This window comes from Lonchura striata, chromosome Z, assembly GCF_046129695.1.
Source record: "Lonchura striata isolate bLonStr1 chromosome Z, bLonStr1.mat, whole genome shotgun sequence".
In the NCBI taxonomy this organism is placed as follows: domain Eukaryota; kingdom Metazoa; phylum Chordata; class Aves; order Passeriformes; family Estrildidae; genus Lonchura; species Lonchura striata.
The window spans coordinates 2681106-2694994 of record NC_134642.1 but is presented as its reverse complement, the minus strand read 5'-3'; the positions used below and the strand labels follow the sequence as shown (position 1 = coordinate 2694994).

At 43.6% G+C, this 13889-nt stretch overlaps 2 protein-coding genes across 4 annotated transcripts in view; both read left to right on the top strand.

The window, feature by feature from the left end:
• Positions 1-3071, top strand: part of LNPEP (leucyl and cystinyl aminopeptidase) — a 51806-nt gene extending 48735 nt beyond the window's left edge. For all 3 annotated transcript variants that reach the window (XM_021535523.3, XM_021535522.3, XM_021535524.3), the window contains 3 exons: positions 228-368; positions 1354-1435; positions 2411-3071. In XM_021535523.3, the coding sequence (XP_021391198.2) occupies positions 228-368; positions 1354-1435; positions 2411-2542 (355 nt within the window). In that variant the 3' untranslated portion in view covers positions 2543-3071. The remainder of the gene's footprint in view (positions 1-227; positions 369-1353; positions 1436-2410) is intronic.
• Positions 3072-9072: 6001 nt separating this feature from the next.
• On the top strand, positions 9073-11411 carry LOC110473210 (acrosin). Its single transcript, XM_077790229.1, has 6 exons — positions 9073-9134; positions 9403-9615; positions 9903-10168; positions 10441-10577; positions 10966-11157; positions 11194-11411. Exons 1-6 carry the CDS (start codon positions 9073-9075, stop codon positions 11302-11304), a joined length of 981 nt encoding a protein of 326 aa, XP_077646355.1. The 3' UTR covers positions 11305-11411.
• The last annotated feature ends 2478 nt before the right edge of the window (positions 11412-13889 follow it).

The window sequence follows — 13889 nt, the reverse complement described above, 5'->3', positions numbered from 1 at the left end:
AATGGAGGTACTTGGATTAGATCTAAGGTCATTCTGACTTCCGGAAATTAAAGCTAAGTAAATAGTTATTGTAATAAAATGTAACATTGATTTCTTCCAGGTGCCAGAATTTGCTTACTTGATGTATTATGTCATCTTTTCCATCTAATTGAGGACTGTCAGGAAACCCATGTGAACACATGAATGGTGTTTTTTTCCTGTTTCTTTGCATATGCTTTGTCTCCTAGGCTAATGCAGAACAGTCTTGAAGGAGAAATCATCAGGTCACAGGAGCTTTCACATATCATAGCAACAGTTAGCCAGAGTTTGCCTGGATATTTGCTGGCCTGGGACTTCGTCAAAGAGAACTGGGAAAAGCTTACACGAAAGTAAGGCTTCTGATGCAGCTGAAACTTTCAAACTCGCAGTGGCAAAAGCACCTGTTTCTTTGTTTCAAACAAAACAATAAATAGGAGTGTTCATATAAGATTCATATTAAAATTCTAAATCATGTTTTAAAATCAGAGTTTACAAATATTACTTACTACATAAAATTTGAACTCTCAACAATCATCCTAGAGCCTCAGAGTAATTCTAAACAATCTCGATTTTAATTTCTCTTTAGAGGTTACTGTCTCTAAGATGATTGGTTCAGTTGCATGATATTTATGTGACTGAAATTGGATTCAAAAGGACTTCTAGGGAAATAATTCAACATTTATATTTTCTGAATTGTCACAGCACTCGTAAAACCAAGTAACCAAAATATTCCACTTGCTTCAGGAATCTGTTGTCTTTCACTGTCCTTGAAGTGTACCCAGCAGGAAAGCTGCCCCCCCAAGTCTTCAGAAAGCCAACAGTACTAGAAATCTCTGCTTTTAAATCCCAGTTTTGATTCTAAATAGTTTCATGCTGCTTAAAAAGTTTCTCCTCTATGAAAACGTCTGCTCTAGCAAGCTCTTCATTACCAATATTACAGAGTTGCCTTACTTGAAAGAAAACCTGGTTGCAAATTCAGTTCTGGTAGAGTTTTAGAGCACATATGTACCACAAATACAGATCTTGATATTCACTGTGTGGTGTCTTCAGTTCTTTACTATTTGATCTGTGATAGAAGTTTGAAATTTTCCATGACTTTTTGCTCTGATGTTACATTTTAGAGGGAATAGGGAGCTAGAGGCTTGGATTTCTAAGAATATATATTTCTTTTGAAAAATAAGGTATGTAATTTTAATGTAAGGTATTGCATTTAAGTGCTTTTAATCTTTTCGAACTACTAAACAAAAAAGTAGAAATAGTAGAAAAGAATGCATACATAGACCAAAACTGCATCTCAAAGTGTCTCCTAGATGAAAATATTTGTTTGTCTTACAGGTTTCACCTAGGCTCATATACTATTCAGAATATCATTACCTGGTCAACTTCTCAGTTTGCAACGAAGGCACATCTGCTTGAGGTTGGTGGCACAATCTGCCAGAAAGGGATATTTTCTAGTGCCAATATTGTTTTCATTTAGTTGAAGGATGAGGAAAATACATGCTCACGTGTTATTTATATCCTTGACACCCTGTTGAGACTACATGTATCAGTTGCTTTCCATATTTCACACATGGCAAATATTTGTACAGACACTGGGAGATTATATACTGAGTCTGTGACAGAGTTGCATTGCAGAGTTGAACCCAGTTATTGGTTTATACTTTTGTGTTTTCCTGTACACTCGGTCTCACAAAATAATGACTTGATCTATATGTAATTTTGGTCTAGATTTTGTAATCTGTATCTCTGAAGTGTGATACTGTGCCATAAAAATTGCTTTTTGCTGGTTTTTTTTTCTGTCATTAATCCCAAAGAGTTATTGTGGAAGCTGAGTATCAGCCAAGAGTTGTTTAATAGTTTTTAGAAAGCTCTGTTGTCTTCCCTAAAAAGGCCTTGAAGTCAATGTATCAAGAATCGTTCACAGTTCAGTCTTATGCTTTCATTCAGATAATTTGGTAGAGATAGGTGTTAATGGCTTAATTTATAATATTTTAAGTGTTACCATTGACATTTATAAAGATGATTGGGTGTGGGAGCTGTTCCAGTATGCTGAAGAGGATTGCTTGCAACAACCAATTCTTTGTCACAGAATAGGACTCCTTTTCCAGAGCTCTGCATCCTCTGTTGGCTTTGTGATATGGTAAATGAATGTCTCATTATTGGTGAAATGAGATATTGAAACCGAATGAGTTATTGCCGCTGTATCCGTGAAAATGCATTTCTTGCATTTTGGGAACTCCTTTGAGGGGTTTGTTTACTGCATAGGTACAAACAATTCTCAAAAATGGATTTCCTGAAACATGTGTATAGCCTTTGCTGCGGAACTTATTTGTCTGGCTAATGTTGACTTTAATTAAGATTTTCTTTTTCTTTCTTTATTCTTGCTATGCAGGTCAAGTCATTTTTTGAGTCAAAATCAGAGGAGAGTTCTCAACTGCATAGTGTAAAAGAGGCAATTGACACAATTCAGCTCAATATCCAGTGGATGGAGAGAAACTTGGCAAAGCTACAAGAACTGCTGTAGTGCATATAATACTGTGCTGTGTCAGCCATTTAGGAGCTCTGTGAGCAGTTACTGTGTTTAATTTGCAAAAGCCAGGGTGAAACCAGGCATCACTGCAACATTGCACTATTAAGGAATATAGATAGCTCAGGGCATGTCTCAGATAAATTTTTATTTTCCTTAAAGCATTTTGAGCAATATGTAAGTATTTACCCTGAAACTGTTTTCATCTATAGACCAAACATCTGCACAAATGATTAAATATAATTTTATATTTGAAAGTTACACCCTTTCCTTTGAAGTTGTGTTATAGTTTCTTGGCAGTGGGTTAATACTGACAGTCAGGTAAGAAAAAAATAATTACCATGAACTGTTACTTCTTTGCAGACTGCTCACTGAGCAGTAGATTTTTTTCTTAATGCAAAACTGTATGTGGTTTCCACATTTATAGATATAGAAGCTGTTGTGAAACATAATTATATTTGAGATATGTAAGTAGTAGCGAATGTTATAAAGTTCAAGATGCAAAATAAATACAGTTCCAATTTGATTTAAGTTTGGATTTTTTTATTTTCATGGTGTTCTTTAGAAATTACACATTAAAAAAAACTTATGCTAATAGTATACAATTTGATATATAAAAGTGGTTGGATGGTAATACAGAAAAGAAGAAACAGATAGCAAAACCAAGTGTCAGAAAAGAAGAAACAGATAGCAAAACCAAGTGTTTTAAAGATGGGATTTCCAGAAACAGTGGTTTGACTTTGGAACTTGTACTCTGAATTTATCACATAGTTTTGAGAATCTCATTATTAATTGCCAAACTTTAACTGATTTTGTGGTATTGGTCTCTACCAGCTGCACAGAACTGTATTTTTGTCAGGTTAGTTCATCTGTTAGGCTGATACTGATTTGTGCCATTTTGACTACTGACTTTCAATTTCACCACTTGTTGTAGAGGATTTGCAGTTGATAGATTAATCAGTCACTTCATTTTTTGTAAGCTTCTGGTCTTTCAGTGCCTGATAACTTGCAAATCACAGTGTAATCTGTCATCACTGCTCACTTTCTAAGGCATTAGTTTTAGGAAAGCTTCTAATTTACATTTTAATGATTTGTTTTTCTTCTATGGTAAAATACCTTTTGAGACAGATCCTCAAAATCTTCTGAAGAAGGATAGGAGCTAAAACACTAATGTGCAACACTATAAAGATGCAATACCTGCAGTGCAATCTGTGTCTTTCAGAAGTGGTGAAAAAAGCCATTTTGAAATTCTAGTATATATATATATATATATATAAGACATGCAACAAGACATGCAAGAGTAAACATACTTTTATCTTTTCATTTCACTACCAATGTATCTTCTGTGGATTCATACAATCAGATTTAGAACTGTTAAATTATGGAATGAGAATTAAGTATATTCTTGGAGTTTTTATACTGTCATGTGTTATTACTTTGATTCCTCCTTTATTTTAAATCTTTCAAATTCTACAGAAATGCTATTTCCATCTTTGAATATTTTTGTGTATATATATATATGTGTGTGTGTGTGTGTGTGTGTGTGTGTGTGTGTGTTATGCATGTGTGGTGTGTGTATGTGTATATATATATCTGCCATCTTTTTCTTCCTAGTCACTTCTTAAATTAAATTAGAAGTCAATATAGTAAACTTCCACTTTTCTATCTCTGCTGTCCCCTCACATGTGTTTTATTTCATTCCTGATTAAGTCTTTGAAACTTGAAAATCAAAACTGTGGAAGAGGATCCCATCTTCCTTTTCATTTCCGCTCTGGAATTTAAAAAATTTTCACTATTTTATTAAAATGTTTTAATGACAACTATGAAGCAGTAACATGATGCTGAATTTTAGACAGGAAAGTGTACCAAGAAAATCTGGAAAGTTGGGAAGGTTTTTTTCATTTTACCATTTGTTGCATATGCATACTTTTGTTAAGTCAGTGTAGATGTTTTAAAACCCTATTAATACATTGTACTAGAGTCAATTCCTCCTTCCATGAGAAATGCTTAAATACAATTCTCCTTTTTTTGAGTGTATTGGGAATAGATAAAGACTGAAATGTCTAACACCTGGTGCAAGGCAGTCTGCCTTTGCTGGCTCAGTTCATGTTGGACATGGGTTTAGGGTGAGGGTCAGGAAAAGGGTGAGGTATCAGTGCAAAACAAAAAGCAGGAACACAGTTTTAGGAGGGCTGTGAAAAAGCCTCCAAGGGAAGGCGAGGACTGCGACTCTGGTGAGAGCCAGAGAGAGTTGGATGTCCCATTAGCTGGATTCTGGTTAGAGATAGTGTGAGTATGGCTAGTTAAGCTTAGCCATATGTGCAGGACAAAAACTTGAACTGTTCAAGCTAAGCTAATGCAGGATTATGGAATTCTTAGTATAATTAAGTGGTACTTAATAAGTGAGACTACCATGTGTAGGACACCAAGTATTAGGAGCTGTACAAAAGCAGACTTAAGAGGCTGAAGTGTAGTGAACAGATGTTTCTTTATACATCTTAGGAATTGACTTAATGAGCCAGCCTTAGCAATGGTAGAGGGATGACTACAGAATTTAAAGATACATCAGGACTTCTGAAAAAGGATGCATCACTGGGGCCAGGTTGATTTGGGAGTGAAGAGCCATGGCAAACCAAGCTTGGCCACTCCCAGAGGGATGTGACTCCCACATTACCTTCAGTTCTTTGATGCTGCTGGTACAATTGTCCAGCAGCATCCTTTCATTGGTGGTGCAGCTCCTCATCCAAGAGGCTGTGCAAGGACAGAGTGGCCACACAGGGCATCATCCTGCACTTGATACTGTCTTTTACCTCCTCTTCAGCTCCTGATCTCCAGCTCCATTGATAAATTTCTGTGGTGGCAAGAGGAGAAGGCTGCTCACATCAGCATCTGCAGCTGCAGAAAGTGTTCCAGAGAGAAGGCAGAGCCCGAGGGTACTGCCAGTGTGGGCACTTCTCTCCCATTACAGCTGGGATTTACCTTGCCATTTCTTTCCACTCAGCATCTTCAGCCTCTCTCATATAGCTCTCATCCAGCTCAGAGAACAAGTCATGAGGGATGTGCTGCTCATCCTGCTTGGTCCTGAGGACGAACTGTACCCACTGGAAAGGAGTGTCTGGGGATGGAAGTAAAAAGCTCCATCCTGTTACTGTGGCTATTGTGCTCACATTCAAAATGGGCATAAGATGTGCACCAGTTCAGCCATAATTATTGGGCAAGGCCCTTGACCCGAGGTCTGTACAGGCTCCAGAGCCATGGAGGAGAAACATTTGCTTCACCTCTGCAAAATGATAGACTGCTTTCTTTCCCCACAGTTCCATTTTTATAGGCAGGAAGATTTGTTTACTACATTACACACTTAAACTGCCCTAAATTTAAAACAGATGTATGGAAAAAGGTCATCCTTCCCTCAGAAGAACAACTAACCATATGAACCTGCCTGCAGAAGACCTCACATAGTGCCCACATAGGCCCAAGGAGATTGGTGAGGGATGTGGATTGTTGCAGTAGTAGTCCTGCTCTGTCAGAGCAAAGGCCTCCTCTTTGCAATGCTTCCACATATACAGTGGCTGTGCCTGACCAGTGGTATCTGGATTGCACATGATTCAGAGGTCTGTAAAAAAGTGGCATCTGCTTTTGATATTGGGGAGCCAGCTGATGCAGAAACCACAGTTAAATCAGTGCATCCGGCCAAGGAGGAAATACCACCTTTTCTCTATTTAATTTCCACTGTATCCCTTAACGGTGCACTCCTGTCCTTTGTTCAAAGTTCATTTTGCACCAGCTTTGCAACTACTGCTGGCAACAAGTGTTCCTGAAATTATGAAACCTCCTCTCAAATTTCAGCTTTGGCTGAACAACTCAGATTTGTTCATGACTCAGCAGGTTTTTAAAAAACATTTTCATGGCACAAGGTGACAAGATCAAATCAGCCCCATGATAATGAAGAACAAAAAAAGAAAATCACAGACCAATGCCTGCAGCCATCACATCATTCTTCTGACCTCTTAAGTTAGGAGAGCCTCTGTGAGAAATGAAACTACCCAGCCCTGTGGTGAAGGCTCTCACACCAGAGCTGGGGAGGCTTTTCCCTTGGTTTAAAAGCTGTAATATTTTTAAAAGCCTGTGGAAATAACTGGGTTTGTTCATGTAGTGTCACAGCACATTTTGCTGCACATGCTGTAACACTGTGCAACAGAAAAAGGGATTTTGTGCAATAGACCTTTCTACCAGCATCTCAGGAGACACCCCCCCTTCCATCATCTCATGCTGAATATTGACAGCATTGCTCACCATTCCCCACTTAGTTGCTGCCTCTTCATCCGTACAGCACGGGGAAGGTACAAGCTGGGGCTGGGTGTGTACAGCTCTCTTATGTCCTCCCAGGCATCACCCCCACCTCTGTGCCCGTGCAAGTCCATAATCTTCAGACCCCAGCATGGCTTCTCCTCCAAAAACACAGACTCGCAGTTTCTCCCACACCCATAAAAAACAGCCTAGAGTATCACCTATATTGTATGCAGTAGGGATCTGAAAGTATTTATTACAGAAGGAGCGCCTGAGAGTGTCAGACCAAAAATAAATTCCTGCCCTGTTCCTAAGGGGAAAAAAAAAGGAGCAGGGGAGAAGGAGAATTTCCAAACTGGGGGAAATATAAAAACAAAGCAAAACCAAAAAAACAGTTGTTTTGACCACAGCAACTTTTGATGTTCAAAGGACACACACTTGCAGGCTTTAGATAACACTTGGCCATGGGATGTGGCCATCAACAACAAAGGCCCTCAAGAACCTGCAAGGGTGAAACTTTCGAAATTCTGCTACACGACATTCAGGCTTCCGTTGGTGCAAGCACACTTTCCAGGGAAAGCCTTTATCCTCTTTTTTTTTTTTGTATTTTGTCTTTTTTTCTCCTTTTTTATTTTTTCTCTTTTTCTCTATTTTTTTCCTTTTTTTCTCCTTTTCCTTTTGCAAAAGCCAAAGGCCATGAGCTCATGCCCACTTCACCTGAAAAACCACTGCTGGCATGGCATGAAAAGCATTTCTGCCTTAAAAGCCGAAGAACCACAGCAACAAACTGAAATATTTTTTGTTTCTCTTTTCCCCTGTAACCAAGGCAGGGGAGGGGGATTACCAGATTTACTGAGTCCAAAGAAACAAAAACCCAGCCTCATCTCATGCTCAAGTCAAACTGCAGCTGGAAGACGGGCAGCCTGGAGCCTAGGGCATTCTAGGGAGGGATTGACTGGATGCAGTTCAGGCTGCAGTGGACCACAACCCTTTCCTCCTGATCCAAAGATAGCCTCAGTGCCACAGCCCACTCTGTCCTGCCCACACTCCTCCTCCACATGTGCACAATGGCTGATGGTGATTTAGCTGCTATAGAAATAAAGTGGCCTGTTTTCAAAGATTGTAAATGTGTGCGTTCTGCTATGTGAGCCAAGGCCTCCCTGAGCTGGCATTTGCAAAATGCTGCTGTGGGCAGGCAAGTCAAGCCCAAAGGGAAAGGGTCCCTCCAAAGGGCTGGAACTGCCCACTCAGAGAGGAGGGCAAGGGTGTAATGGAATAAGGGAACACAGGTCTAGGAGCTTCCAGCTCTTGGGGACAGCGGCTGGAAATGCAGCATCTTAGACTTTTGACACATGATCCTTCTGTCTATGTGCTGTACAGCACACCAGGGAACTTGAAACTGGACTCTGGATATCTGGGCAGGAACCTTCTATCTCACTGGTCCTCCCTGAACTTCATCAAAAGAAAGCTAAGAAAATGGAATTTGGTAATCAAAGAGAGGACCTTATTGGCAGTAAATTAAAATGGCAGCCCAATGCACAGCCTCTGCTGTACCTCTCGAAATAGGGGTAAGCTGTTCAGCAGTCCAGTGGAAACAACTAAATAAACAGGTTCAACTGGAAAGTGGCTCTGGCTTCTTGAAAGAAATTGACTTTTAATTAGAATTCTTCATAGTTAGTTTCTAAACAACACCAAAAGAGCTTAGGAATTGAGACTTTTTTTTCCCTTAAGGCCTTAAGTTACATTTGTTCAGTTGATTTTTCTGTCTCAGGCAAAGCAAGTGAAAACAATTCCACAAATTATTTTTAAAAATCAGAATGTGTGTTGCTTTTAATGTTGCTGCAAATTGTGTAGGATTTTTGGATGCCAAGTAAAATCTTGTATCATTGTCAAAGTCCTGGCAGAGGTTGCCTGCACAGAGAAGCTGTGGATGCCCCATTGGCCAGCTTGGATGGGACTCTGAGCAACCTTGCAGTGGAAGGCATCCATGTGCATGGCTGGGGTTTGAAACTCAATCCTTAAGGTAGTTTCCAATCCAGACCTTTCTGTGGTTCTACGTTGCCCTTCCCCCCAGCTTCCAGTGGTCAGCACCGTGCCCAGAACATGGAACCATCCCTCTGTGACATCAGCTCCAGGGCCAAGGGCACTGTGGCAGTGCAGATTCTGTGGGCACTGCGTTGGCAGCTGCACTGGAGTGACAAGCTCTCTCTCCTTGCAGCTGACTCGTGTCTCTGACCACAATGATTTTGCTGTGCATCCTCATCCTTCTGGCTCTCTGCAGGCCTGCATATGGCACCTGTGGGTAAGTAGCCACAGGCTTGACCTGAGGGGACCCAGGAAAGGCTTAGGGGGTTCCCTGAGGATGCCCACTTGCCACCTGTGGCCATACCAGTTTCCAAAACCCTGGGCAGGAGCCTCAGTTTATCAGCAGCACCCAGGTGTCTGGCACCACTTGTCCGCGGGGCTCAAGCAGGCTGACGTGGGCACACCCCGGGCAGTTCCCTGCTGGCTTTGCCGCCGAAGCCTCGTGGGAGCCTTCTCACAGGACAGAAATGACTTTCTGCTTCCAGGCAGACCTGTGGGCTCCGGCCCATGATCGCTCCCCTGGGCTCAACGCGCGTTGTGGGCGGCACAGACGTCATGCCGGGGATGGGGGCCTGGGCGGGCATTGCCAGCGTCCGCTGCTACTGGAACCCGCCGGTGTCTGTGCACGTCTGCGGAGGGACCCTCGTCGGCGCTCAGTGGCTCCTGACGGCTGCACACTGCTTTATCAACCGCACCAAGTAAGGGCCACCTAGGCACAGGGATAGCCCCGTGCCACCAGCGCTTGCAATTCCCATCCCGTTTCCTCGCAGCGTGCCTAGTGCCTTGCCAGCGCAGGGCCTAGCTGAGAGACTCGGGGAGAAGAGTGGGCTCATGCCACTGCTTCCTAGCAGCCTCCAGCTTAACATGAGTCTGCTTTCACTCTCTGTAGTCCTGTGTTCCTCTCGGTCTCAGGAAGCAGAAGGGAAGTGCTGGTGTGTCACAGCACATGATTCTACCCCCTCTCACCCCTCTCTCCACCTTGCAGCCCTCTCAGCGAGTGGGCCATCGTGCTTGGGGCCACCTCCTTGGGCCAGTCAGGCCCTGACGTGGAAGTGCGCCGGATTAAGCGTCTGATCCTTCATGAAAAATACACTCCTGAACTTGAGTATCACGACATCGCCTTGCTGGAATTGGACCGTCCAGTCCAGTGCAGGTCTTCCATCCAGACTGCCTGCCTGCCTGGTCCTTCGGTGACGCTGTCGGACCTGACAAACTGCTACGTTGCTGGCTGGGGTGACAGAATTGTCAAATGTAAGTTCCCATAAAGGACCTGTGCCCTGAGGGCAAGGCTGGCACACAAGGGAGGGAAGGCTGGGGCTCCCTGAGAGCAGAGGCCAAAATGAGAGTTGGGTTGTGGGACAAATGCCTCTGGAGAGATGGGCCTGGGCTGCTGCCCAGTGCAGACAGCAGTGACACAGCAATCCAACAGCTCTCTAAAGACAGAACTAGGCCCTAGGGAAGGACTTCAACACACAGACAGGCACAGAGTTGCTGGGAATTAATTCCTTTTTCCCTGCTCACAGCATCAGGGAGAGATGTCCTGCAGCAGGCCAAGGTCCAAGTCGTGGATAACCAGCTCTGCAACAGCAGCGAGTGGCTGCAGGGATACATCCACGACTTCCAAGTGTGTGCTGGGCAAGGAGGTGTTGGCACCTGCCAGGTAGGAGCGTGCTTTGAGTCCCAGTGTGGGCAGCCCCAGCACACCACCCCAGCACAGCCCAGCGCCTGCTTTCCCTGGTCCATTGCTCTCAAAGCCCCAGCTCTGCACCACCGCTGGAGCTTCCACCCCCTTTCCCATCTGTGGGTCCTTGCTCAGTGAGGTCCAGATGCCAATCCTGAAACATCCATGCACAGGGGAGACAGAGAGTCTCACCTTACAGGCACCCAACCTTCTCCCAAGGGTGTCAAGGTTCTGCAGGTCCCAGCACTTGAGCAGAGCCTTGCTCTGCCAGGAATCCCGTTCTGGCAGGGGCTGGGAGAGTAAAGGAGCCAACTAACTGCTGACAGGGGCATGCAAAAGCACCTTAATCCTCTCTGTTCTACTGCAGGGTGACAGCGGGGGACCTCTTGTCTGCCGAGATAGGCGTGGTGGCTTCTTCTGGCAAATTGGCGTGACCAGCTGGGGAGTCGGCTGCGCCAGACCTAAACGGCCTGCAGTCTCCAGCTCCACTCAGTACTACTACAACTGGATCTGGAGCACAATGGGAAGAAAGCCAGCACCAGCAGCTACTCCAGCGCCAGCACCACTGCCAACCTACACCGCAGCCCCCCCGCAGACAGTAACTCCAAGACCAACACAGCCATGTCCATTTCCACATGAAAAGCTGCAGCAATTCTTTGATCTGCTGAAGGATATCTTGCGGTACCTAAAGGAAAAAATGTTTTGAACTGCAGAATGGACCACCTGCAGTTCACACTATAATGGGCTACAACCCTTTCCTTCTGTGTTACATTAATTTGAATTTCATTAATCTGAATTAAAGTTTAAATTGCAAGAAAAAAAAAAAAAAAAAAAAAAAAAGACCTGTATTTTCTGCTCTGAGAATACTCTCCATCCATATTTTGTAAAATCCTATTGGCTTGATCATTGCCCAAGCAGCCTTTAACTCAGGGAACCCTTCACCCTCATCCAGGAAGAATTTGGCTTCACACTCCCTTCTGTACAGATCAATGCCTTCCTACAGATATTAATATATCTACAATGGAAAAGCATCTGGCACCTTAAGTCTGCAACAACAACAAGTGCAAGAAACACATCACTAGGAAAACAAGAGAAAGGAGAAAAACAGGTGCAGATGTTGCCCTGTCATTAAGAATGTGAAACCCTTTTCTGCCCTAAGGATGATTTTTTTTCCCTATCAGATGGTAGCTGGGTTTTTTGACCAATGTAGAAACCTAGGCAGTAAAGAGTTAGCACATTGCTATGCCCTAAACACCAACAGCGATCAAGCAGGCAAGTTTTAACAGGATGTGCCTGGAAAGGGGAGCCAGATGAAGGTAAGGCTGCACCATTCTGGAGCTGAATTTCCTGTTCCAGTCCATGGTGACCACACAACATAAAGGACAATTTAAGTGCAGGAGTGGGGTCAAGGACCAAGCAAGACCAATGGAGGGAGAATCAAGACCACCAAAACCCACAAAGCCCCCCAACCCATTTCCAGAAAGATCCAGAATTCTGTGCTGCACATGGTAACTCATTTTATGAAGAGTGAGTAACCTAATCTGAGAATGGGGAAAACTTAACTATAAAAATGTACCAGAGGGACTGGATGGCCTTCTCTCAGGACCCTGGACACCTGTTGGGTGGATCAATGCTGGACCCAGGATCATGAACTTCTTTCCTCTCCTACCTGATTTCTTTTTCCCTTCTTCTTCCCTCTATTCTTTTATTATTTTTTTTCCCTCTTACTATTAGAAGATAGTGGCAAAACACATACCAATTGCCATGCTGAGTGTGTAGTTTGTTAATAAAAATTGGTGAGGTTTTTTTGGACCCTTTTGGTTTTTGCCATTCTTTTTCATCTGTGAACATCTACAAATCTTGTTTGCTCCCTTCCACATAGAGGTGGAATGTAACACCAATGCACAAACACTCCAGGGAAGACAAGTGCCTTCTCCAGTGCCAATCCCTGGGCCAAGGATCAGCTGCACATCTCACCCTCTCACAGCAGCAGTCTGTAGTGTCAGCACATCTGTTATGATTCAATTACTGACAGACGCCTCTACCTGAATTAGGATGCTGACAATACCATGTGCCAAAGCCAATAGTATGGATTTTATTTAACAGTCAACGTGAAGTAGAGAGATAGACAGAAACAGGAAAGAGAGGAGGGCCAGAATGAGACAAAGAGTGAGATAATTTAAGTAAAAAGCATCACACACTTGGATCCAGAAAGCATCCTGTTGCATTTTTCTTCACCCTGGTCTTCTTGCTGATGTGGTTCCCAAGGTGTTCAAAACTTTTCACTCTTTATACATTTTAGCAAACAAAGGAACTAATGCTCATTGGCTACACTCAAGAGTTGATTTTCAGCAAAATTGCTGGGTTGGCTTTCTGTGTGGATTTTTCTGTCCAGTATCAGTTCTCTTCCAGTATCTCTTTTCCTACCACTAGTCTGAGATAAAACCCAGACAGTCTTCACTCACACTCCTCTCAAGTGGGTTAACTCTTTCCAAGTTTCACAGAGGCATGTTCAGGGACAGGGAGCTTCAGTCATCACAGATGAGCAGTTGCTTCTTTGGAGAGCTTGCCATGGTGGGCAAAGTCCTTTGGTGAACTTAACACATCTTGGAGGGCCAAGGAGAACCTCCACTCTTTATTGGACAAGGGGGGAATATAGTTACCAAATATGAGGAAAAGGCTGAGGTACCTAACATCTTCTTTGCTTCAGTTTTCAACAACAAGACAGGATGTCCACAGGACAACTGGCCTCCTGAGCTGGTAGATGGGGACAGGGAGCAGAATAGCCTCCCCTGTCGTCCAGGAGGGAGCAGTTAGTGACCTGCTGAGCCACTTAGATGCTCACAAGTCTATGAGACCACACAGGATCCATCCTAGGTTGATGAGGGAGATGGCAGAAAACCTTGCCAAGATGTTTTCCATTGTTTACCATCAGCCCCGAGTAACCAGGGAGGTGCCAGATGACTGGGTTGGCCAATGTGATGCTCATCCGTAAGAAGGACCATAAGGAGCACACAGGAAACTCCAGGACTGTCAGCCTGACCTTGGTGCATAGTAAGGATATGGCACAGATCATCTTGAGTGTGGTGACACAGCACCTAAAGGACAGTTGAGGGCTCAGACCCAGCCAGCATGAATTTAGGAGGGGCAGGTCCTGCCTGAACAACCTGATCTGCTTTCATAACCAGGTGACCCACCTGATGGATGAGGGGAAGGCTGTGGGTGTTGTCTGCCTGACCTTCAGCAATGCCTTTGACACCATCTCCCTGTAGGACACTCCTGGAAAAGCTG